Source organism: Danio rerio, chromosome 21, assembly GCF_052040795.2.
Source record: "Danio rerio strain M-AB ecotype USA chromosome 21, GRCz13ab, whole genome shotgun sequence".
NCBI lineage: Eukaryota > Metazoa > Chordata > Actinopteri > Cypriniformes > Danionidae > Danio > Danio rerio.
In genome coordinates, this window is record NC_141041.1 from 23,475,595 (window position 1) to 23,499,520 (window position 23,926).

At 34.1% G+C, this 23,926-nt stretch overlaps 3 protein-coding genes and 1 long non-coding RNA gene across 9 annotated transcripts in view; 1 reads left to right on the top strand and 3 right to left on the bottom strand.

The window, feature by feature from the left end:
- The window catches only part of LOC147838831 (odorant receptor 131-2-like), a 1,093,102-nt gene that overhangs the window by 537,643 nt on the left and 531,533 nt on the right, over positions 1-23,926 (bottom strand). The gene's annotated exons all lie outside the window — the stretch shown is intronic.
- elmod1 (ELMO/CED-12 domain containing 1) lies at positions 520-16,112 on the bottom strand. 5 transcript variants are annotated; one of them, XR_015519717.1, is made up of 14 exons: positions 15,989-16,079; positions 15,477-15,550; positions 14,226-14,317; positions 12,785-12,930; positions 12,655-12,683; positions 11,147-11,244; positions 10,929-11,058; positions 10,667-10,800; positions 8,022-8,090; positions 7,682-7,705; positions 7,540-7,563; positions 7,355-7,405; positions 5,476-5,609; positions 520-4,064 (listed from the first exon to the last, which is right to left on the bottom strand). XR_015519717.1 is itself a non-coding variant. In XM_087300336.1 (13 exons), the coding sequence occupies exons 3-13, from the start codon at positions 14,294-14,296 to the stop codon at positions 3,889-3,891; spliced, it is 1,062 nt and encodes a 353-aa protein (XP_087156462.1). In that variant the 5' UTR covers positions 14,297-14,317; positions 15,477-15,550; positions 15,989-16,079; the 3' UTR covers positions 520-3,888.
- LOC141379864 (uncharacterized) lies at positions 15,624-17,639 on the top strand. The gene is made up of 2 exons (XR_015520319.1): positions 15,624-15,869; positions 16,046-17,639. It is a non-coding gene; the product is annotated as an uncharacterized LOC141379864 (long non-coding RNA).
- slc35f2 (solute carrier family 35 member F2) lies at positions 16,542-23,172 on the bottom strand. The gene is made up of 9 exons (NM_001076556.2): positions 23,102-23,172; positions 22,047-22,179; positions 21,771-21,940; positions 21,276-21,403; positions 19,703-19,862; positions 19,315-19,471; positions 18,136-18,188; positions 17,866-18,020; positions 16,542-17,636 (listed from the first exon to the last, which is right to left on the bottom strand). Exons 2-9 carry the CDS (start codon positions 22,160-22,162, stop codon positions 17,385-17,387), a joined length of 1,191 nt encoding a protein of 396 aa, NP_001070024.2. The 5' UTR covers positions 22,163-22,179; positions 23,102-23,172; the 3' UTR covers positions 16,542-17,384.

Consider the following 23,926-nt stretch of genomic DNA (forward strand, 5'->3'; position numbering starts at 1 on the left):
TTTGTCCTCCGTTACTTATCATTTCGTTTTATTTCATTTATTTTTTATGCGACTTTGGTTGTAAACTTATTTTCATTAATTGCCAAGGTAACATTTTTAATTTCATTGTTATTTTTCCATCTTGAATTGAATATTGTATTACTTCAGATCTATTTTACAAGTTGTTGCCAATAATCACAACATTTAGCTTAAAACAGCATGGTTTGTTACTCTTTTCAGTGAAAGAATGCAACGCAAGATACTGAAGACAAATATATAGCGAAAAGCTAATCTTTTTATTATTATTATTATCATGAAGCCTGTTTACCCAGTAGTTTAAAAAATCAATTAAAGTTTTCAAATAACACCAATTATATCTTTTAACTTCATAGTCTACATAATTTAAAATCTCATGCCGCCTTTTATTATGGGCTTGAATGTAAAAACAACAACTCAAATCAATGATTTCCTGATCATTCAAAAAGCACCCTGTAGTTTTACAGCAAAGTTGTTTATAAAGAAAACACACACACATAACCATTCAGCCATGCATAATGATAAGCTTTAATAATGTTTGCATGTATTCCACCTCTAAGGCTTTATGTACAGCAAGTGCTTCAGTAAAAATGCTTCAATGGAAAATAAACAACACGTCACACATTTTAAAAATCATGTGAAAACACAGTTCAACCAAAAAACTATTTCAAAGAAGCTGCTCAACACCGCCGGTAGTGTAGACATTCATTGCACAGATTAGCAACATTAGAATTAAGTCACATTCTTTTAACACAATTTTTGCAAGCGGAAAAAACAAAATTGTCATGCAAACCCTGTGACTGTCCATCGATTTAAAGGGTTCATGGTCAAACTGAAACAAAAATAAGAGCAACATGCGATAGTGAAGAGTGAAAAAGTGAAAGAACTGCAGAGGAGACCAAAGAAAGCCTGAAATACTCACACCGAAGGCTGAACTTTAGATTTCTACATTAATTCTGCTAATTAGTGTTTAATTCACACAAAAGAGGCACCACATGTGCAGAAGAAACTGTTCTACTTGGTGTTCTAAACGTCACTTATTGCTTTGGTGCAAGAACTGAAGAAAAAAAAAAAAAAAAGAACATTCCACATATTTTACATCAACACTATTACATTTGTAAAACAATCATGTGCTCTGCATGAGAACATTCACAAAACACACATTATCCTACCGTATTTGGCAAGTGAATATTTGATTTTAAGCTCTGCTTCTTGGCAACACGTAATAGTAATTGACTGAATGGGATTGAGGGTGATGAGAATGGTGAATGAAATGTAAATACAGCAAGCGGAAATCATTTCTGTTCAAAGGATTATTCCAGGTTCAATGCAAATTAGACACCATTGACAGCATCTGTCAATTGCATAATGCAGCAGGTTGGGTTCAGTAAGTAAAAACTCATTCGTTTTCTCAATAACTTTGAGCTCATTCATATTATTTTTAAATCAATTCAGACAATCACAGGGGACAAAACCTCATTACCCATAATGCCATTGAAAATTCGACCAATCAGAGAGTTGAAAAGTTTTCAATTTCAAAATCAGAGGTGCGTGAAAAAATATAGATATGTATTTTAAACTTTAGCTCTGCTCTTCCTATACAGCCCATAACTGTCTCCATAATATTTGTATATTGCAAAATACACTGCTTCTATAGATACAACCAACAACTTTAAATCAATAGTTTTATATTTATCTGTTGATTATTTGATTGTGTCCTTCGCAATAATATTAAAGTCTTACTTTAGTCTTTTTCTGTCAGGCTTTCAAAAACGTCTGTAGTGAATCACCTTGTAGCTGGCTGGTTTTAACATTCTAAAACATGCATTCTAAAATCCATATGGGCAAAAACGAACAGGAAAAATACCTCCAGAAGCAGAGATGCTGAAAAAGTATATGATACTAATGCACTTGATTACAGTCATACAAGCCCAAGCCCCCTATTACAACAGGAGGACTAGTGAAATCCCAGTAACTACTTGACAAAATTACAATTACACATCTGATCTTATAAAATTGGCTATAAAATCTGGCACGAACTGCCTTAATTGTTTGTTATGCTCAAATGGCTCAGACCAACTTGGTCTAGCCAGTGTGCATAACCCTAAACGCAAATCTCAGGATTCTTTTTGAACCAAAGCTCCCATTGGCAGCAGAAGTGACACAATCACTTCACCAATCGATGATTGGCTCTTTATTCTATTTAGAAGGCAGGGCATATGGTATCATGTTGCGCAATAGTTTCTCCCATTTCTAAGTGTATACCATCATGGCATGTCTACTGCGCTCTCCACTAATATTGGCACCCTTGGTAAATATGAGCAAAGCAGGCTGCGAAGTTATTTTACAGTTGTTTTTTTAAGGGACAGTTCACCCAAAACTGAACATTCTGTTTACTCACCCTTTATGCTGTTACAAACCTGTTATTCTCTCTTTTTTCTGTTTTTACACGAATGAAGATATTTTTAGGAAAGCTGGAAAACTGTAACCATTAACTTCCACAGTGTTTGTTTTTCCTACAATGGTTGTCAATAGCTAGGTTTCTAAATGCAAAATAAACTAATGCCCAAAACTAGGATAGCACATAAAAAATTGCGAATAAGATTTGCAAAGATTCAACTCATCGAGTCAAAGACAATAATATTGTAGCTTCCTGATAATTTGGCACCAAATATAAAAAAGAAACTGGAATTTGCTGCATTTCAAGAGTTCACACTTGGGAGATGGGGTCAACAGTGCGATTCTTCAAAAACGAAGGGAAGGAGGGTTAAATGGGCTATTTATTGTAGATTAGGATTAATCTGATTGGTTTATCAATGATTGCAAATAAGAGACCAGCCGCGATCAATCATATGACGTGCTCCTCTCGAAATTTGTTTATAAAACTTTACTAAGAGAAGCCACTGTAGGACTTTTTCATACATATTAAATAACTTGCGACTCGAAAGGTCAAGACGAAAAACAACCTAAAGAACAGTAGATTTTGTAGGCACAAACACCCAAGACAGTTCTGAAGGTAATAATATTTAACCACTTTGATGACAGACTTTGGCTGAGGGATTTTTCTAACGACCAAAACAACATTTTAGATGTTATGCAATGTGGTCGGTCTGCTAGTTTTTACATTAATGCGTCCCATCGAGCTTATTTTTCTGTTAAAACAAAATCAAATGACATTTTTTGATGCGACTGATGGATATTATTCATTAAATGTGTTCCATCGTAATTTATGCACATCATAATACAATGCATTTTGTTTTATCAAATAAAACCTTTATCCTAGTCAGTTGTGCACATACATTTTTATGCAAATTTTCAAACTGCATGCGCATCTTGGCATTTCCATTAAGCATTATGTATGCGATATTACAAAATGCACATACAATTTAAAAATATCTTCTTTTGTGTTGTGAATAAAGAAACTCCTAAAGGTTTTCAGTTTTGGGTGAACTACCCCTTTAACTTTGACTGAATCTTGAATATTCCTTTAACAGATTCACAAGGACTAAAGATTATCCTTTATATAACAGCTCTGAAAGTACATGATACTGTATACAAAGATGGACCACCTGTTTCTAGGTGTGCCTGGTATCAGTGCAGTACAAACTCTCTGTGCCTGAAGCCTAATGTGTACCGACAGCTCTACCTACTGGTGGATAGGGAGCCCTCGGGTCCACATTCAGATGCTGATGGACACTTCAGCGTACAGTAGCTGTAAATATCACAATCGCTGTGAAAGATGGTGCACTTTTGCCATGCGCACGTACAATCAACATGGTCTCGAGCATCAGTGCTGGTGATCTTCAGGAGACGCTGGAGTGAGGATGTGTGGTGAATGAGACATGGGTTTTTTATGGATGGATGAATGAGAAGCTACAGGTTGACCAGGTGAAGGTCAGAGGCAGTGAAGTGAGGGCACAGTGCCATGTCAGGGTTCTTCAGCTGCTTCAGGACGCGCTTGTAGAACTTGGTGCGCACACGATTGAACTCCATGATGTCACATGGGTCTTCCTCCATCCAAAACCTGTGAAACTCCTGCATCAGATAACCTGATAGATAGATAGACAGACAGACAGATAATCTTTCAATAATTCTTTTATTTTTTAAATTAATTCATAAACAAATAATAAATATACTAGAAATAAATACTAAAAACAAATTATTCATTGTCATAAAATGTTTGTCAATATATTTAAAATTTAAACTCTTACCAGCCACTTTACTATGTACACCTGTCTAACGGCTCGTTAATGCAAATTTCTAATCAGCCAATCACATGGCAGCAACCCAATGCATTTAGGCATGTAGACATGGTCAAGACGATCTGCTGCAGTTTAAACTGAGCATCAGAATGGAGAAGAAAGGGGTTTTAAGTGACTTTGAACATGGCATGGTTGTTAGCGCAGAAGGGCTGGCCTGAGTATTTCAGAAACTGCTGCTCTACCAGGATTTTTGTGGTCTGAGGAGTCTTGAATTCTGCTGCAACATTCGGATGGCAGGGTCAGAATTTAGCATCAACAACATGAAAGCATGAATCCATCCTGACTTGTATTAACAGTTCAGGCTCCTGGTGGTGGTGTAATCTTGTGGGGGGTGTTTTCTTGGCACACTTTGGGCTGATTATTAGCAATTGAGCATTGTGTCAACAACAGTCTACCTGAGTATTGTTGCTGACCATGTCCATCCCTTTATGACTACAGTGTACCCATCTTCTGATAGCTGATTCCAGCAGGATAAGGCGCCATGTCATAAAGCACAAATCATCTCAGACTGGTCTCTTAAATGTGACAATGAGTTCACTGTAATCAAATAGCCTTCACAATCACCAGATGTTAATCCAATAGAGCACCTTTGGGATGTGGTGGAATAGGAGATTTGTATCAGCAGCAACTGTGTGATGATATCATGTCAATTTGGACCAAAATCTCTGAGGAATATTTCCAGTATCTTGCTGAATCTATGCCACGAAGGATTAAGGCAATTCTGAATGCAAAAGGGCATCCAACCCAGTACTAGTAAAGTGAACCTAATAAAAAGGCCGGTGAGTGCATATTAATATAATGTATACAATTATATATTTAATGTTTACAAAATAATTCATATTATTATTATTGCTATATTAACAGAATAAATATAAAATAAGTAAAGTAAAATAAATACATATAAATATAAACTACAATAATTTTTTTTACAATTTTTTTATAACTATTTAATTTCTATAATTATTAAATTACATTAATAATGCACATAACGTCCATTTTTAATGGCTGTTATGTTTACAAGTTTCAAAAGTCACCAGCAATTGGCAAGTGTGGAAATTTTTTAGTTTTAATCCCTTTAATTGTATATATATTTTTATATATCTAATTATGTAATAGTTTTGTTTTGTTTCTTCATAAATCTTTTAGACAAAGCTTTTCTCACAACAAGTACAATGGCGACATTATGATTAGTACTCACAGAAGGTCTGTTGGAAGTGCACTAGGCTTGGCATCTCTGGTGCCACATTATACAGATGAGTCTTCAGAGCTCCGCTCACCAGCAGGGAATAGGCCAGATCTGTGATGTTTATGCCAACTATAGCAAAAGAGTATCTGCGCCACAAAAGATGAGGGTCAGCACAAAACACACTTGTTTAGTGTAAATAAATATTATAAAATCCTAAGACTCAGCCAGTGTTTGTCTAAGTATGTGTGTGTGTGCGCATGTGTGTGTGTGCAGTGATTTAACAGGCTTCATGCTACACATCAGAGCTAATGCATCCTGAAAGCTCATGACAAGCAGAAGAGCCTGATTCAAATCCTCACACAAAACATCAGCGCAGCCGCAAAAGCAGAGTTCACACAAGTTCACACAGTGAGTGATGAATACGCACACACTGCACAAACATTCACATTTAAAGAAAAAATGTACTCTTTAGATGTATATAGGAGTGCTTGTTTTAATCATGTGTCTGTGCACTTTATTATTTTGTAAAAATTCATTCACCCTCAGAATCTTTAATCAAATATATTGTTTTCTCACCCCCCTTGAAATTAGTTTTCTTTACTTCTGGTCACGTGGAAGGCCTTTTGGGTGGGGCTATCAGCACAAACTCGTTTCTGCTCTGTTTTCATCCATTCATCAATTAAACTGCCTAATTAACGCTTGATTTCCGTTGAATGACATCAAAACAAGATGTATGGAGGGGATCAGCCCTTTAATAGTAAGAAATAGCTTTCTCTGATCTCTGGTCTATATGTTAAAAATTAATCATTAAAAATGTATAATATAAATATACATTTGACCCCCACTATTACAGTTTATACCATTGAGAATGCAAAACCAATCCTAGGAAAAATAGCATTCAACAGTCTGACACTGGACGTTCTAGAGCACCGATAGACATCTTAAGTATTCACAAAACATGTTTCTGGTAAAATAGGTGCTTATATCTGCATGTAGCCTAAAAAACACATCATTTGTATAGTTTGACCTACAGTAACCTCTAAAATAGTCACTAAATATCCCTCAAAACACTGAAAACGTATACATTTTATTAATAATTAGATGTAATTTAAATACATTCATAAATTTGATTTACTGAAGCATGTAATACCAAACTACTACTAAAAAAAGTTGACCCCCCCTGATCGTCGATGTATAATTCGCACACTAAGCAACCTCCAACCTGCAATCCTTCAACAATCCAATCAGTTCTCAAAGGATGAAATCATGCATCGATCTACTTTTTATCTATTTCAAATAGATGTAAGTCATAATAGAGGGAAAAAAAACTAACTTAATTTCCGCTTTATGCTAACTTTAAGAACTGGTCTCCATTTTGGAATATGCAATTCTACAGTCTTTTTTTTATTTTGTTGCTATGTGTTGCTAAGGTGATCAGACCTTTAAAGTCTATGTGAACTAGAAATTGCTAATGCTTTTATCGCCGTATGTTGATGAACTTCAAACTGTAGGGGATGGAGCTTTCTTTTTGCACATCATTTTCTCATACCAAACTAATGGTAAGGGGGGCGTGGTTGGGAATATCCTTCCAAAACCAACTGAGTTTCTTTTTTCAATTAAACACAGAAGAAGATACTTGGGAAACTAGCAGCAATTCATATCCATAACACACAAATTATTACTATGCAAGTCAATGGTTTCTGGTTTCCAAAATTCTTCAAAATATCGTCTTTTGTGTTCAGCAGAAGCAAGAAACTCAAACAGGTTTGAAATAAGTGCAGAGAGAGTAAATGATGACAGAATTTTTTTGAGTGAACTATCACTTTAATAGCAGGTGTAAACAGGACCTCAATGTGAGTATGCACAATAGTTTGCAATTTTCTGAACTCACCCGATCGCTTTGTCGAATTTCTTCTTTTCCCATTCAGCTTTGCTCATTTTGCTGTACGAAAAGCCAAAATGTTATAACATGTCCACTTAATCCTGATCTTAAACTGAATATAATGCAGCCAACTACTGAATAAACGACAACAATTACACACTGGAAAGAAAGAGAAAGCATTCGCAGCTACTAACCAACGTTACAATGGAGCAAAATGCCTTGTGTTTAGAGTGAGGTGAGGTTGGATATTTAAAAAACAACAACAACAAAAAATAGCCATTAGACTGAGGCAAAATGATCAAATGAGTTTTTTTACTGAGAGAGGAAAAAATGTACCTGGCTTCTTCTTTGGAAACGTCCCTGTGCATGACAGTGATGATGGGAATAAAGCAGAAGCAGGAACAGAAAAAAAGGAATGTGTGGGTGTGTGATGTGTTTTATGGTGAGAAAGCATGCTGAAGGTGTGATATTACATGGCATGAAAAAAATCTTTTTTTTTTTAAATATGCATGGTGTGCACACACACAACATAAAATAACACACTGATAAAAAGCTTCAATGACAAAAACCCCTTTTTTGCTCATGCATTTAAAGCTTAATGGCGTCTTAAAGTGCATTAGTTAAATTTAGCGGGCTTTTTCGAGGGATAAAACAATGTACTGTAAATGAGCCTGACCTGTGTTTGGGCTGCAAGGAGTCATGAAGAACTTGAAGAGCAGTGGCTTTGTCGTGCTCTGCAAAATACCTGCAAAAAACAAACAAAAAAAGCATGGCTATGTGAAAATCTATTGCTAATCAATAAAACTACTTCAAGTATACTACAAAAATAAATTTGACCTCATGTATGTTATTATGTATAGTATGAAATGCATTTAGATTATTGGTTCGTTAGCAAAAGGAAAATTATATGCTGACTACTAAAAACAAGCTAACTGTGAATGAAATATATTTCACCTCAAGTATGTTAAAGTCTGCAAGAATCAAAGGTTGTTGAGACTTTTAATTTCAGTATGTTTATGTAATTACAACTGAAATGGTACAGTACATTGAGTAGGGGACGGGCTGTCTTTTTGCGGATCATACATTTGTAGCAAACTAATAGTTACTTAACTTCATTGTTGAATAATTGTTCATGTGAGCTAGAAAAAATTAACATTGTTCATTTTGATATCACACAGACTTAATGTTTTTAGAATATTGGTGTGGTAGTTAGCAACATGCTAACATAAATTAACTAATAGAAACAAGTTTTGTGTAATTAAAAATATATTTTGCATCATGTAGGTTAAGTATGGGCGGTAAAATTTAGGTAAAATTTGGGCGGTTTTGAAACAAATTTTATATGCAACTTATACAACAAAGCCCATTCAGTTAGTAGTGACCAGGGGTCCGTTCTTTGTACTTTACTTAAATGATCCAGGATCCTGGATCTGTTAATCTTGATAACTGGTCTCTGGCTAATTTGGTTCTTCGAACAAGTTCACGAATCAGATTAAAATGTCTAGATAAACTGATCAGAGTTGCTGTATGTGTTGTGAAGGAGAGATTTATCGATTCTTGAAATCATGATCAGTAATGCACAGATTGGCTGACATCATCTGTTTAATATTGAATTATCCATTAATTCATTCTCTTGTTGGCTTAGTCTCTTTATTAATCCGGGGTGAATTCCACAGCGGAATGAACCACCAACTTATCCAGCAAGTTTTTACGCAGCGGATGCCCTTCCAGCCGCAACCCATCTCTGGGAAACATCCACACACACACTCATACACTACGGACAATTTAGCCTAACCAATTCACCTGTACTGCATGTCTTTGGACTGTGGGGGATTTAATTATTGGATTTAATTATCCAAGTGAGCAAAATTATATAAAATTCATAGTAAACAGTTTGTTAAATATGATACACAATAACTTTCCACATTTGTTGTGAGCTGCAGGCTTTACACTATGATGTGTCAAGAGTATTCATCATATATTTCAATGTATATCAATGTATTTAGTTCTACATTTAGAGATTTTCTTTATTATAGTAGCTTAGGCCTACTTAAGTTTTTAATTGACGTAAGGAACTGTATAAATTAATTTTGCATCAAAAAAGCATTTTGATATTGGTTAAGGTGTCTGCAACTTTTACGAAGCATCAAATCATTGGCATATTAGTGGTTAAAACACGTGTATGACTACATAAATTATTATCCTTTTTTTTTAAAGTTGAATACTGTGCATGTACGCGTTTGTATCTAAAATGTTCATATCAATAAATTTTCTCTTTGAACCATCAGGTGGCAGTCTTTGTACTTTTATTTTGAAGTGCAGATTGCATAAATTTTATTATATACATTTACTATTTTCCCAAGTGCATATAACTACTGTAAGAAAATATCAGCACTTGGTACATACTTTCAGTATTATCTTTGCTTGAACTAACCCAATATAATCCTGTTTATATGAAATAAACCTGCTCCCGAGCGGGTTTGAGCTACCGGAACTATTGCTATCACAACAAGTCTCAGATGAGTTTTGAAGAACGAAACGATCCTGGATTGTGTAAAATTATCAATATCTAAATCCAGCTAATAGTCCATGTTTGAAGAACGGACCCCAGAGCAAAGCACAAATCATGTGAGCCCACCCGCAAGAGGAGGTGAAGAAAAGTTGTATTAAAATCTGACTCCCCGGACAAATCTGACTCCCCTTCGCGTGCACACGCATTATGCAAAGCCTGCAGTTAACTCACAGCGGTTTATGATGACACTTTTATCGATCATTTTTTTCACAATTGATAGCAAGAACAAACATAGAAGCTTTGTCTGATTAACAAGCAGCACCTAATTATGTTATAAAGAATTTAAAACGCCAAATAGGACGAATTTATATCCCATTTCGAAAGTAAAACATACTCTAACATTACGTGCAGTGTGTGGGTGAGAGGGGGGCAGTGTTTCAATTATGTTGTGGTTCTGTGACTGCTGGTGTTGGTTGCTGTATGGTTAAAAATTATGTCAGTTAAAATAACTAGGTTAAATTTGATTTAAATAAATAACAATTTAATCAATCTATTAATCTTCTTTTGTGTGTGTTTTGGCTGGTTTTGGACAGCTTTTGGGCTTAAAAGGTCAGCTATATCTGGCAACACTGATAAAGTTTACCTGAATGCTGGTTTTGTTCTAATTAGTTCAATGATGATGTATATTATGTATTTAATACATGAATACAACATTGTTACAACCACATTTCACTGAAATATTTGTTTAAACTACTACAAAGATTGACTGTTTTTGCCATTATTTCACTTCAGCACAATCTGTCACTCACAGCAGGTTGTGTAGGCCCAGGAGACCCATGCCCCTGAAATCAGTCTTGGGGTCGTTTCCTTGAAAACCAATCTCACACCACTGCTTTGAGATGCGTCCAGAGAGAGGAGAATCGGGACGGAGTTCCTTCCACAGCTGGTGAGTAGACAGACATTTTAGATGGGTATCACTGAAGACTATTACTTATTTTAGATTAGTTCTGTTATGGCCTACATTTCAGCAGTGTTACAAATGTCTATTTCTTATTTTGTGAGAAGTGATACCTTCATGAGCATCTCCTCGTGTGCTGGGTTTTCACAGTCATACGGCTCTCTGCGCAGCTTCTCCACCTCCACTACTAGGTTTCGGTAACCAACAATCTGAAGAAGGCAAGCCTGGAGAGAAATGCCAAGCCTGGAAGAGGACAGAAAATACAGTGAATGTGTTTAAAAAGTAAGTGTACAGTACACTGTATCGTCAAAGGATCTTGATGAGGTCTTACTGTGGGTTGGTGTCGAGGTTAATCTTTTTCAGGGCCATAATGTCATCGATAGACTTTTCCACAGAATCTGGATGAACGCTGATGGCAGACTGCAAGAGCTATGGAGGTAATTGATAAGAAAGATAAGCTGTTTCTCCAGGATTTTTTTGTTTTGTGGCCGAAAATAACGAATTTTTTAACTATTTTCCTTAAAACACAGCATAATTTGTTATAAATTCTTGTGTTTTGCTCTGAAAATACAAATAAATCTTATAAAATTTTAAATTTTTGATTCCATGATTATTTGATTTCAAGAGGACTGGATTATTAATTTATTTAATAGCTAATATTCAAAAATATTATAAGATTTTTTTTTTAAAGCTTTGCATACAGAAGACAACAATATCAAACAATCCCTATTCACACAAATCTGAGCCGATCTGGTTGTCAAGTTCTCGGACATGCTTATAGACCAGCATTTCATTCATTTATTCATTTTCTTTTCGTTTTTCCGTTTTATTAATCAGGAGTCACTAACTCCTGATTGAATAAACCGCTAACTTATCCAGCATGTTTTACGCAGTGGATGCGCCTCCAGCCGATACCCAACACTGGGAAACACCCATAGACTCGGGCCAGTTTAGCTTATTCAATTTACTAACAGCATGTCTTTGTGGGAAACCTGAGGACCCAGAGAAATCCTAATTCAACAACAAGTGCCCTTCAAAGTGAACTCTACAGGATATTCTGCCATGACTTTAGATTGAAGGGTGCATGTTTCATTTAAATGGCATTTTAGTATGTGATATGCTCATTTTAATGTATTTATTTACAGAGATATATTATTTCACGTTTCTCTCGTAAGACGCTGCAAAGAGTGCCATTGTGTAAATCCATAAATGAATGTTCTGAAATAAAATAGTGGTTTCTCATCCTTGGGTAGATGGCAATGAAGGAGAAAAGACTAAGGAACAATGCCTAGGACCACGACTGAGGACTAGGATTGAGGTCGAGGACCAGAATTGAGGCTGAGAACCAGGATTGAGGACCAGAATTAAGGTATTGAGAAACGCTGCTATAGACTGAACATCTAATGAACATATACACATAACCACCTTTTTTTTTAAAAGCTACACATTCACAAACTTTTTTTGAAAGCCATTTTAAGAAGTTTTCAGGCCAGTAAAACACTGCTAATGTGTAATCTGCAAAGTCGAAATACAAAAAAGTTTTCTGTTTTAGCTCAAATAGGTGTCATGTAAACGCTTCTAAAACTAAAAATATTAAAGATCTTTATTAATTGAATACAGATAAAATAAAAATTTAAAAATTTGATTTAAAAAAATACAATAAAAATATAAATAAAAAAGACAATGGATTACAGAAATATACATAATAAAGTGACAAAAGCACATTGCAAAACATCTTTAACTATTAAATTGAATTAAATTTTAAAATATATATCCATTATATCATTAAATATTACTAAACTAGATACAGTGGGAATAAAACTAAATCTCAAGACTCACCTCATGTTTAGAGCATCGGAGTGAGGATTCTGTGAAATAAAAAAATATTAAAGAATTTAAAAAATGTCCCTTGATAATATAGGACTACAAATACTAATATAGTGTCACCATAATCACTGTTTGTATTTACCAATCTTGAGTGTCCTTCGAGCGCCAGGTTTGTTATTGTAACAAATGCGTTGAAGCTCACATCGTCCCGTCACCTTCCGGATGACAAACTTTAGGCCCCGCCACAAACACTTACAGTACAGGAACACCAGGAACTGGGTCAGTACCCTAGAAGATCCAGAGAAATATAGAGAGCACTGAACAAAACAATACTGATAGGCCTAATACACCTGTGTATTCTGTCCCAGAATAAAGCATACTCAATTTGGACATTATATCTGAGCACCATCAGATCATGTGTTTCTCATGAACGCTACTCGAGCTGTTCAAAGAGAAAAGCACTTTATTTATTTTTTTCTCTTATAATGGTCTGGTGTCTACAAAAGCTTGGTCTGATCCCTGTCGTAAAAAGCATGTTTTTAGACAAAGATAAGTGGGCCATGGTGATGAAATGGGTCACAGTTCTGTAATGATGTGAGGGATGAAAGTGAAAGATAAATGTAAACCTAATATTCTTTACTCGGGTTTCTAGTTTAGCAAGTATCATGCAGTATGTTTTTATGTCTGTTAGTTTACTGTGTGCATCTGCTCAACACTTGGATGAGTACATTCATTCATATTCCTGTATTTTAGGTCTGCCTTGTGATGTGATTTTAGTCATTTTTATTTGAATATATCTGATTTATATATATATATATATATATATATATATATATATATATATATATATATATATATATATATATATATTCATGTGATAAAATGTACCATCCTTGATGGCAACGCGCTCAATTTCTATTTTAGATAGTAGATGGTAAAACAACACCATATACTACTAAGATGATCATCTCAGGTACAATTTATGTGCTTTATTCAGTGTTTAATGCCACCAATTTGAGTTTAAATACCATTTTACGTGATATTTATTGCCATACTACTACTGTAAAAGCAGCAGCTGTTTACCTCAGATCTTAAAAATAAAATAACTAGCAGATGGTTTGAAAAGGAACTTCATAACTTTGACAAGATCAGTCCCTCAGTAGCCTATAATTAATATGTTAAAGAGGTTTAATATGTATTAATTAGATTAAAAGTCTTTACCAATTCATTTGGAGTGTAGTGGCTGGTATTTAAATGTTTCTGTCATGTCACGTCACATTTGGTGCAGACCACCAAATTTCTTGTCTCTGGAATCTTGTCACGTCACGTGTTGTTAGGACATGGTGTTACAGTGTTTTGATTCTAACTTTCAATAATATAATTAGGCCACAGACAATAATGCATGCAATACAAACTCTTGATATTATTTTAATGAATTAATACATTTATCATTTAATTAATCAATCAATAATTCATTTGAATAATGTCAAAAATAATTTAATCAATACATGGATCCATCCATCCTCCCATATAACTGTATATAATCATTTTATTTACGGCCTATTTCACTACAGTAAATAAACCTGTTTGAGTCCAACTGCTGATTTCGTTGAGAGTTACTGCTCACAGGATAGACTCTCCTCCCCATCGGCATGCAATGAATTTGTGATCCGACCTGTATTTTGTAAAAAAAAGTGTTATTTTCTATCAAGGTTGTTGAACAGAAGTGACGTGTCTTGAAGGCAGTTTCATTTTCAGCACTTCAATAACAGACAGTTACTGCATTATAAGGTCTGGGTGATACATAAAACTAAACTGGCACATTGGGAGTAAACACTACTACTTGTTTCACATATACTGTACATCTTATATTGTAAACAATGTAATTAAGAGCAGTCGCTGATAAGAAAGTGCATAACTGAAAGTCACAATACAACTCGTCCACCAAGGGATTGTTAATTAAAAGGTCGTTATTTACATTTTAAGAGATATTGCTGATAGTAAATGTTAGTGGACTGAAAAGACCACAGACTGGTGGAGTTCCAGTGTAATCTCACCAGATTTCAAGTAGCACTGATGTGTTTAATTCATTTTTCATAATGATCTGTCAGGTTGCCAAAATAAGTGTGGTACTATAAAGGTTGCTATAAATATTTTAAATAAATAAGCAATAGTATATTACATAATATTTATGTCTGATTATTTTATACTATATAATATATATATATATATATTTGAGATTAAAAAAGAGAACTCAAATTAAATGTAATTTATATGCATAGAAAGTGTATTGCCGGTAGATATACATTATGTACTTTAGTATTTTAATTAACATTTGTGAAAATGTTCTGTAAATCAAGCAAAAATGTATGATAGTAATTGTTGTTTATAGAAAATAATAATAATAAACAGGACACATTATATTGTGTGGGGGAAAACAACATAAAAAACTGTATAGGCCTACACAAGTAATATTTGGATGCCTAAAAGCTCTTTTTTATCTTCCAATGACAAAATTGGTCCAGTGGCAATGATGCACGCAATAAAATGTGATTCTAATATTTCTGTTAACTTGTTAAATAAAACTATTCGTTATAGTTTTAAGTAACAATTGGCATCTAATTAATTCATTTTAAAAAAGGCGAATACATCTATTGTTTCTCTTTTTGTTTCCACATCAGTGACATAATTGGGCCACACAACAAAACATGCGACGTGAACTGATACTCTACATGAGTTTAATGTGCATTTGAAAATGAAAATGGAGGTAAATGAAGCAGTGACATTTCATCTTATATGCAATAAACGATTGGTCACAATTAAGCCATACTCACCTTAGAAAATGCTTCATCGCGATTATCTGCTTTCCTACAACAGTATAACTCACATTCGAGGGTGATCTAACCACCTGCACAAACACAATTGAAAACAAATCCACAGTGTATCTTTATTTAATCATAATATTGCTGCATTCAGCAGTCGTGGATACAAATAGCCAGGATGTCTCGAGGTCGTCAGTGGCGTTAGGCGGATTAAAGACGTTGCCGTGGGCAACTGCTCTACAACCAACATAACGGCTACATATCACTTCCACATATTTCATATCTTATACATTCCTTCACGACATATGCATTAATTACAATACAGTCAAATACCCCAGCTTATATAATGACATCAAGCGGACATATTTACCGTCGAGACTAGTTCATTTTTCAGAAACGTTAACGGTAAGGGTTATTCTGACCTCTTCTGTATTCTACACCACACATGACTGTGTAAAAAAGGCGTATCGGGTATTAATGCATCAGAGTATCTGATAAAAGATAAATAAATGACAGGAACATACGTTTCAAGATGTCGCTGGGAATGGGAATATGCCTGTCCTCCTCTCTCTGTACGGCAGGTACCTGTTATTCCTCCATGATGAGCATGTGAATGAGGGAGGGCGGGCGCTTCTCAGCATCGCAATGCAGCGCTGCTCTGACTGCCGCACGGCGGCGGAAAGACCCCAGCAGACCTCTCTCAGAAGTTGGTACTAACTGTACTACATTAAGAACAAAATTGTATCTACACTTTTATCTTTAATAAATATTGCTTTTTCCACTTTTGAAATTTAATGGCAAAATTATCTTACTCTTTTAGAGCCAGTGTTTAGATGACTTAGGGGCCTTATTAAACCTCCATATTTAGGTTAATAAATGACTCAAATATAAGTTATACTTTTATTAATCTTTGTTAATGTTAGTTCATAAAAATACAAGTATTCATTTTAGTTAATAATTTAAACAATTTAACAAATGCTATAGTTAATCCATTACTGTGCCCTGCAAAGACAATAGTTTTAGCTTTTTTTATTAGGTAATTGATATTTTTTATCTTCTTCCTTACGTGGATCTGCATCTTGAACCTATTTTGTTGTTTTTCTCAAGTTTGTAGTGTTCAAACTAATTTGGTGGGGGAAAAAATGCAGTATTTTATTTATTTAATTTTTTTTAAATTAAGGGCTATAGGTATTTGTTAATTCTAACATTTAAAAACAATTATCTGCAACATGTATTTATTGAAACTTCTGCAGTCATAAAAACAGAATCAGTCAAAATATTTATATAGGTATATAAATAGGTAGCTTTTGCATCTGTAGCAGTGTTCTGCCAATAATATCTTAACAATATAACATGTGATGTTCTAATTTTAGCGCAACTATACTGCTTAAAAAGTAAACCACTTTCAAATATACATTAAAACAAAATATACATACAACATATTCATATAAAACATTCTGTTTAATAATAAATGTAACAAGTTTAATATGAACCATCCATCATTTCAGCTACAGGTATTTTTCACCTAAAGTATTATAACCTTTCAATTTAGTAACTTAAAATACACACCCATAATAGAATGTTTCTAAGAACATTAATACAAAAAACAAACCTCTCGCAGCGTCATACCCTCATTAATGAGCACTTCAAAATGAACTGAAATGTTAGCACCTCGGGTGGTTAAAGGTGATACTATACAGGTCATTACACTGCATTTTTTCAGCAAAATATTTGCTTTTTTAAATGTAACAGCTGAATTTAAATCTCAGCAGATTTATCTAACATTGATATGCAGTTTGATAGACTGTAGGCACACGGAAGTGGATTTGAAATCCACAAATAACACAAAATACTTAATTTGGCAAACCCTGTACATCCTTCAGAGAAAAATCTGTAAAATGTACTCTACATTGTAGAGCTTCATGTCTGTGAACAGATTCCATTGCAGGGTGCTTTGTGTGAAGACCATGTCCTATCGGGATTCTCTTGTCCTTCCTTTGGTAAACAATTTTCAACAATGTCTCCGCCTTGTTGGTAATTTGCAGATGAATCAAGATGATACACCACATCATCATTGACATGCGACTGATCTGCTGTGAAGGTTGGTACAACGTTGAACATGACAAAACCAACCATGATCACCACAAGAGACACGATGTACAGGCCTGTAAACTTCAAAGAAAAAGGAAAGTGCTTCAAAAACTTGGAAAGAACTGAAAATCAATTAAAAATTGTCTAAAGATTTATTAGCAGAAATAAAGAATTTATAAAAAGGTCAGCCCCTCTGGACAGTTATTATATAAAAAGAAGACAGTGAGACAGATATTGGAACATTTTGTGATCTTCACTTTGGATTTTCCATTTTATTGATTTTCTAAAAATGTATTTTTTTTCTGCTCACCTTGTAGCCAAAGAGGAAGATGCCACAGAAAAGGCTGAAGAGGTCTGCGGTCAGCAAAGAGAGGTTTACAGCTGTGGCACTGGTCATCTTTACCACCACAGGCATGAAACTGTACAGCCCGTACATACACAGAGTATACGCAAAAAAGAGCAAGCCTACAGAATAAAAATACAGGCATTTACCCATCTAATCTAATGAAAAGGAAAACAGAAATTATGAATTAAGGAGGTTTAAAGGGGGTCTAATCTTAAATTTAAAAATGTTACTCACATTTTTGCCAGTCCCAATTGATGGCAGGTATAGCTTTGTACTCAAGTATAGCCCTTTAAAATACAAAAAGGATAGTTACAGATATTACACCAAAAATGAACCAGGAAGTGCTTGACAAAAGCACCTGTAGGGAGCTTACTTTTTCCCCTCCATATGCACCAGATGATTTCCTACAAACACTCCAAGCACTCAATAATAAAACTTATATATATATATATATATATATATATATATATATATATATATATATATATATGTATGTGTGTTAATTTCATTAACAACTATAATGTAGTGAAATAATATCATTTAATATAGCAGGTTAACAATTTATAATGTAATTTAATCCTGTAATGGCAAATCTGAATTTTCATTTAGCATGGATTATGAAAACGTGCTACGTAGATTAGCATCTGCCTACATTTTGTAGTATGGCACAGCGAAAAGGGGCAGAACTAAACGAGATGATTAGACATTTAAAAAAGCAAGCGATTGGTTCATGTTTAAAATTTCTGTACAGAGGTCATGTTTTGATCCTTGATTAGTCTTACGCAGTCAAGAGATGTGATTTTTCAGGTCAGAGATCATCAAGCTTAAACTTTCCAACAGAGCAAACTGCAAAACTTGTCGCGCGAGCTTGCGTTTCCGGTCTGATGCATTCTCATGCATATGAATGGAAGTCTATGTGGAGAAAAGTGCAGCGTGACTGCAGCTTAATTCTATCAGCTATTTTTATTTTATTTTTTTACATTAAAAACAAAACTGTCTGATTACACCATGACACGACATAACCAATCTGCAATCTTTTTGCCAATCATTCCCATGCATAAAATATTACTCTTCATGGACATTAGTTAAAAGTAAACTTATTGGAAAGAAGTACTTATTGAAACAATAGTTTTATGTAACAGTTTACATTCAGCACTGAAGGTAGAAAAGCAAAACATGATCCAGATCTATGCAATCCTGTGTAGGTGATCTATTTTGATTTCACAATAATGAATTTTTAACTAAGTGTTGTGTTTGCATCCATAATGAGAAAAAAAATCGTACTGATAGTTATGTACATACCATACTGCACACCTTTTTAAAAGCAAGGCTGTGTCTCTGGATGAAGAATGAGCATTTCAATTGAAAGACGGTTATAAAAGTAGAATATGAAGTGGTGTACACAAAACTTACATTTGCACCCCACTGATGAGAGTGCCAAAGAGCCCTATCATGCCTATGTACTCCACCCTGCTCAGGTTTTTCACAGTGTATTCCTGACAGACATTTGACACTGCATACAGAGCAGCACTGACCAGCACGAGTCCATCACCCAACAACACATGACTACCTGCAGTCATAGACACACACACACACACACACACACACAACAGAGACTCAAAGATCTATTTTTGTGCAAGATTGACATTTCTACGATCCATGATAAAATCTTTAGTCACTCTTGTTTGATATCTTTTGTAGCAGGAATAAAAAAAAAAAACTTCAGGTTTCTGATAATGATTACTTAAAACACTAAAAGCTTAGTATAACAAGCTTGGCCCTCTTAGTATGAAGAACTTACTTGATCCTTGGTCTCGCCCAGCCAGCAGATCTGCTCCTACCATCGCTCCGACACCAAACAAACACACAGCCACAGAGACAAAATGCCACGGCCTGTAGCGAGTCTTTAAGAAGATCCATGACAGTACCATCAGAACCGGGATCACAAAGCAGTCCAGCAGCTACAATACATAACCGTTAGTTTATTAGATTAACAGAAAAGCTACAGTAATATGAAGACTTGGTACAAAATAGGGCTTTGTGGGGGATAGGCAAGATTTGCCTATTTAAGTACATTTGATTAAAGGTTTCAACACTTCAATGTGGTGTGATATCAGCAGTCACTGATAATCAGCTCAACAGCGCAAATGAACAACTCTTTACTTTCAGTTATAGCACAAAATAAACATTTCTTAAGTAGCATTTCATCCATGAAAAGACATCAGTAAAAGAGCTTGTAAAAACATTGTCACATAGCATTTACTTCAGAAAAGTCGTTCAGTGTTCAGAGCTTGTTGGCTCACTAGACTAGAGAAATGAACTTTAGACAAGTGCGTTTCTCTTAACATTTGAACTATTTTGGTGTATAGTTTTATTTGACTTAATCTGTTATTCCCAGCTTAAATGTATGCATACAGTTTAAATCTGTCATGAAAACAAGTTGTGAAAGTTACTAAGTAAATGATTACATACAGTTCAACAATGAACTGATGTAGAAACAAGCAAAATATTTGCCCTATATTAGTGGATATATTAGTTTTATTAGTTTTGTTAAGTTTTTCATTCATTCATTTTACTTTTACTACATACATTAAGATGTCACTAATAGGTTAAGTAAATTGGTCATAAAATGAGGAAAGCAACTTTTTAAACAATGAATTAGAGTAGAGACATCCTAATAGGCGATATGCACAGCTAGTGTTTTGTAGCCAATGATGAACTTCCAGTAAAAGGTTTGTGACTTTTATTAATTTCATAATTAATAATTTCCTTTTACAGCATTGATGTTGTAATGTAATTCAAATTTAATCAGTTAAATAGACTTAAGCATCTATTTGGTTGTTAAAGAGAAAAAAAGTGTTAAAAAGAACAAAATAAAAAGAGATGAAAACCTGTTTAAACGCATGCGCCATCATTAGCAGCAGGTGAGTGCAGAAATTGCATTGAAAATACTGGGGAAAACCTAATTTCCATATTTTAAAGACATGGCGCGGAAAAATATAATTTATTGCAGTGTTTCTTGTTTGATCTTAATGCTACTTTTTATCATATTACAGCCAGGCAGTGAAAATTTACTGTTTTTATTTTTTTTTTTTAATCAGATCTTAAACGCGGTGATTTTGTATAAAATGACAATTAAACGGATACCCTGGGGCTGGCTGACTAAGGCCATGTGCATATACCCCATTAGATTTGAACATCAATGTAATATTTTTGCAATGATTTAATTAGAAAAAATAAATGCTCATACATAACTGTGGCCTAGCTAAAACCAAATTACATACCGAATCACAATTATTGTGTACTATTACACACCTAATACACAATTATATATAAAGTATATACATATGCAACTAGGAAGAAACTGTTCTTACCTGTATACTAGTAAGGGTAGTGAACTGATATGCCTTCACAACAGTGTAATTGGCTTCTACATCAGTAAGAGCCATCAGAAAATACTTCCACCACTTTGTTTTTAGAATTTGAACAATATTATTTTCCCCTAAAATAGAACATATAAAAGTGGATTAATGTATTACATATTTTAGTTTCAGGCAATACTCTTAAGAAAACTACACAGTATGGCTTTTATGATTAATCAATGAAGAGTTCATAAACAGAAAACTTAATTTTTATTAATGTTCTTAAATATTTTTATTGTTTATTGAAGAGTTAATTTACAAAAACACGATTTATTAAAATTAATAAAAACAGATTCAGACATTAAAATCCTACATTTTGAGTAGAATAAAAATATGTCTTTGTTTTTAAGTTTGATTTGATACCAGAACAATTATAAGCATGTTACTGCAAATTATATTATTCACTTTTAAATGTCTAATACAAGTAGTGAGTGTGCTGAAACATACCTCTCCTTAGGGCTAACACAAAAGTATAGGTGAGCAGCAGCAGAGAATAATTGAGAAAGCTTTGCAGCATTGGCGTTTCCACGTCCTTTGCCAGATACTGACATGTAACTGCTGTCCCACATATCAGCATGGACAGGGCTTGACCCATTGCAATAGTTTTGAAGAGCTGCCTGTTAACACAATTCCGAAGTTACTCCAAAAATACCAGCAAACTTAAAAAAAAAAAAAAAAAAAAAACATTACACTAATCATCCAAAGAAAGATTTAACATCATACCATGTAAACACATTTTTGAGTGCAAGATTACGTGGACCACAAAGAAATCTTCCCCAGCGCCTGAGAGTTTCCAAGCTTCTGTTCTCAGTGGAGGTTTCTCCTGCTTCACAATCCATATTTTACACATAGACCACTGAGAAAGTGAAGAAAAAAAGTGTAGAGTAACATTTAAGTTAATATCACAGGCTTTGATGTTGGGTAAGGTCAGGTGATTACTAAAAAAAAAAAAAAAAACTTAATCTCTTTAGGAATGTATGGCCAATAATTTTGACCTCAGGGGGGCTTCTTTTATAAGATTCCTTGTTTAATGATATTTAAAGGTCATAATATAAAATAAATAAAAAATACATTTTGATTAACAGATCCAAATTACTTGATATTTAAAAAACAATTTATACACATATTAAATGCAAGCAAATAGTCTAATGCCTCAATGCAAAATGATATGGATTTTTATATGACAAACTGCATTTTTAATGCTTAAATTGTTTGTGTTTTTGACTAAATATTTAAATAAACATGGCTAATAGTATATATAAAAAGCCTAAATCGGGATAAGGACAAGATTTTATACAAAACATAAACGATTCAACAAAACAAAAAGTACAGTGCAAGTTAGCAACCATAGTAAAGTTCACTTTTAATTTCATTCATTTTAAATACAGACTCTAATATCAGCAGAAGCCAACTCGACTTTCTGGGGTACCATAAAAGGTTCACGTTTGAATGAAAAAGCTCTGCAAGATAATGCAGTTTATGGTAATTCTACTGCGAAAGCTGAACATCAAAGTAGTGATGTGGTGGTTTACGGATCTCCTTGAGCACGTGGCGTCTGTCAGACACCAACAGTTAAACGAAACCAAATTATCAAATGACCTCCTAATCAAAGAAAGACTGATTAACTCGTCATTAAAAACATAATTAAACATTTTGCTTTCCAAAAGCTTTCAGATCAAATATCCTTACGTTCTTACGAGTTAGCCTTGTGGCTAGGCTAAAAACACAACGTCACGTGTTTACAAGCGAAATAATATAACCGAGGGTCTATTAAATACCTGAATGTAATCGATCCGACATATCCGTAATTCGTGTGTAAGTTAATCCGGTAAAATCCAAGCACTGCATCCTTCCCTGAAAAAAGAGGAATCATAAATGCGCTCGGTCAATTCAAAGCCCCGCCCATTGTGCAATACAGCCAATATCCTTCCACGTCTCTCTTCCTCTTTATTAAATTCTGACCAATGGTGGAGAGACCTGTTCTGACCTAATACAACTTCAGAAATCCTCCTAAATCTGTAATTTATTTTCGTGATTATAAGCTGCAATATTCAATTGATGATTATAATCAAAGAGGATAAATAATGACGAGAATTGTGATTGCAAGTCATGATTTTTGCAATAAAACCAGGCCATTAAATAAGCCAAAAGTACCCCGATAATATTAAAACTCAAAATATGTCACAGGACTCACCGCCTATTCGTATTCTTAAGTATTAAATACATAGTGTATACCGCTATTCATTAAATATGTTCTTTTTTGAAAATAACTGTATAAGTCACCCTAAATAATCAAATGCAGTAGAACTTCAACCAACGGAAGTCAACCCTTATTTGTGATATACATTTTATTGAAATATATTTTAAAAATCCAAAATAAACATTCAGAAATATATTTATATTAGAACATAAACTTTATGACTTTATGTCTTAGCATATATATAAGTGCACTCCACAACTAGTACACCCAAATTTATGTTATAGAAAAATATTTAATACAAATTTAAAAAGAGGAAAACTCAAGAGAAGCAAAAAAAATTGGAAAAAAAAATAGAAATGTAGATTGTAATTTTTTTTGCAATATTTTGTTTGAATTTAATTGT

Bases quoted from the DNA above. Each gene is read 5' to 3' on its own strand.
- elmod1 (XM_087300336.1), bottom strand. From the start codon at position 14,296: ATGCCGATGGGGAGGAGAGTCTATCCTGTGAGCAGTAACTCTCAACGA. The intron at 7,706-8,021 runs GTCAGGCTCATT...TGTCATGCACAG, and splicing joins TCCTTGCAGCCCAAACACAG to GGACGTTTCCAAAGAAGAAG. The intron at 7,406-7,681 runs GTACATTTTTTC...CTTTTCGTACAG, and splicing joins GTTTCCAAAGAAGAAGCCAG to CAAAATGAGCAAAGCTGAAT.
- slc35f2 (NM_001076556.2), bottom strand. From the start codon at position 22,162: ATGGATTGTGAAGCAGGAGAAACCTCCACTGAGAACAGAAGCTTGGAA. The intron at 21,404-21,770 runs GTATGTTTCAGC...GTTCTATTTTAG, and splicing joins TGTGTTAGCCCTAAGGAGAG to GGGAAAATAATATTGTTCAA. The intron at 17,637-17,865 runs GTGAGCAGAAAA...TTTTCTTTGAAG, and splicing joins TCTTCCTCTTTGGCTACAAG to TTTACAGGCCTGTACATCGT.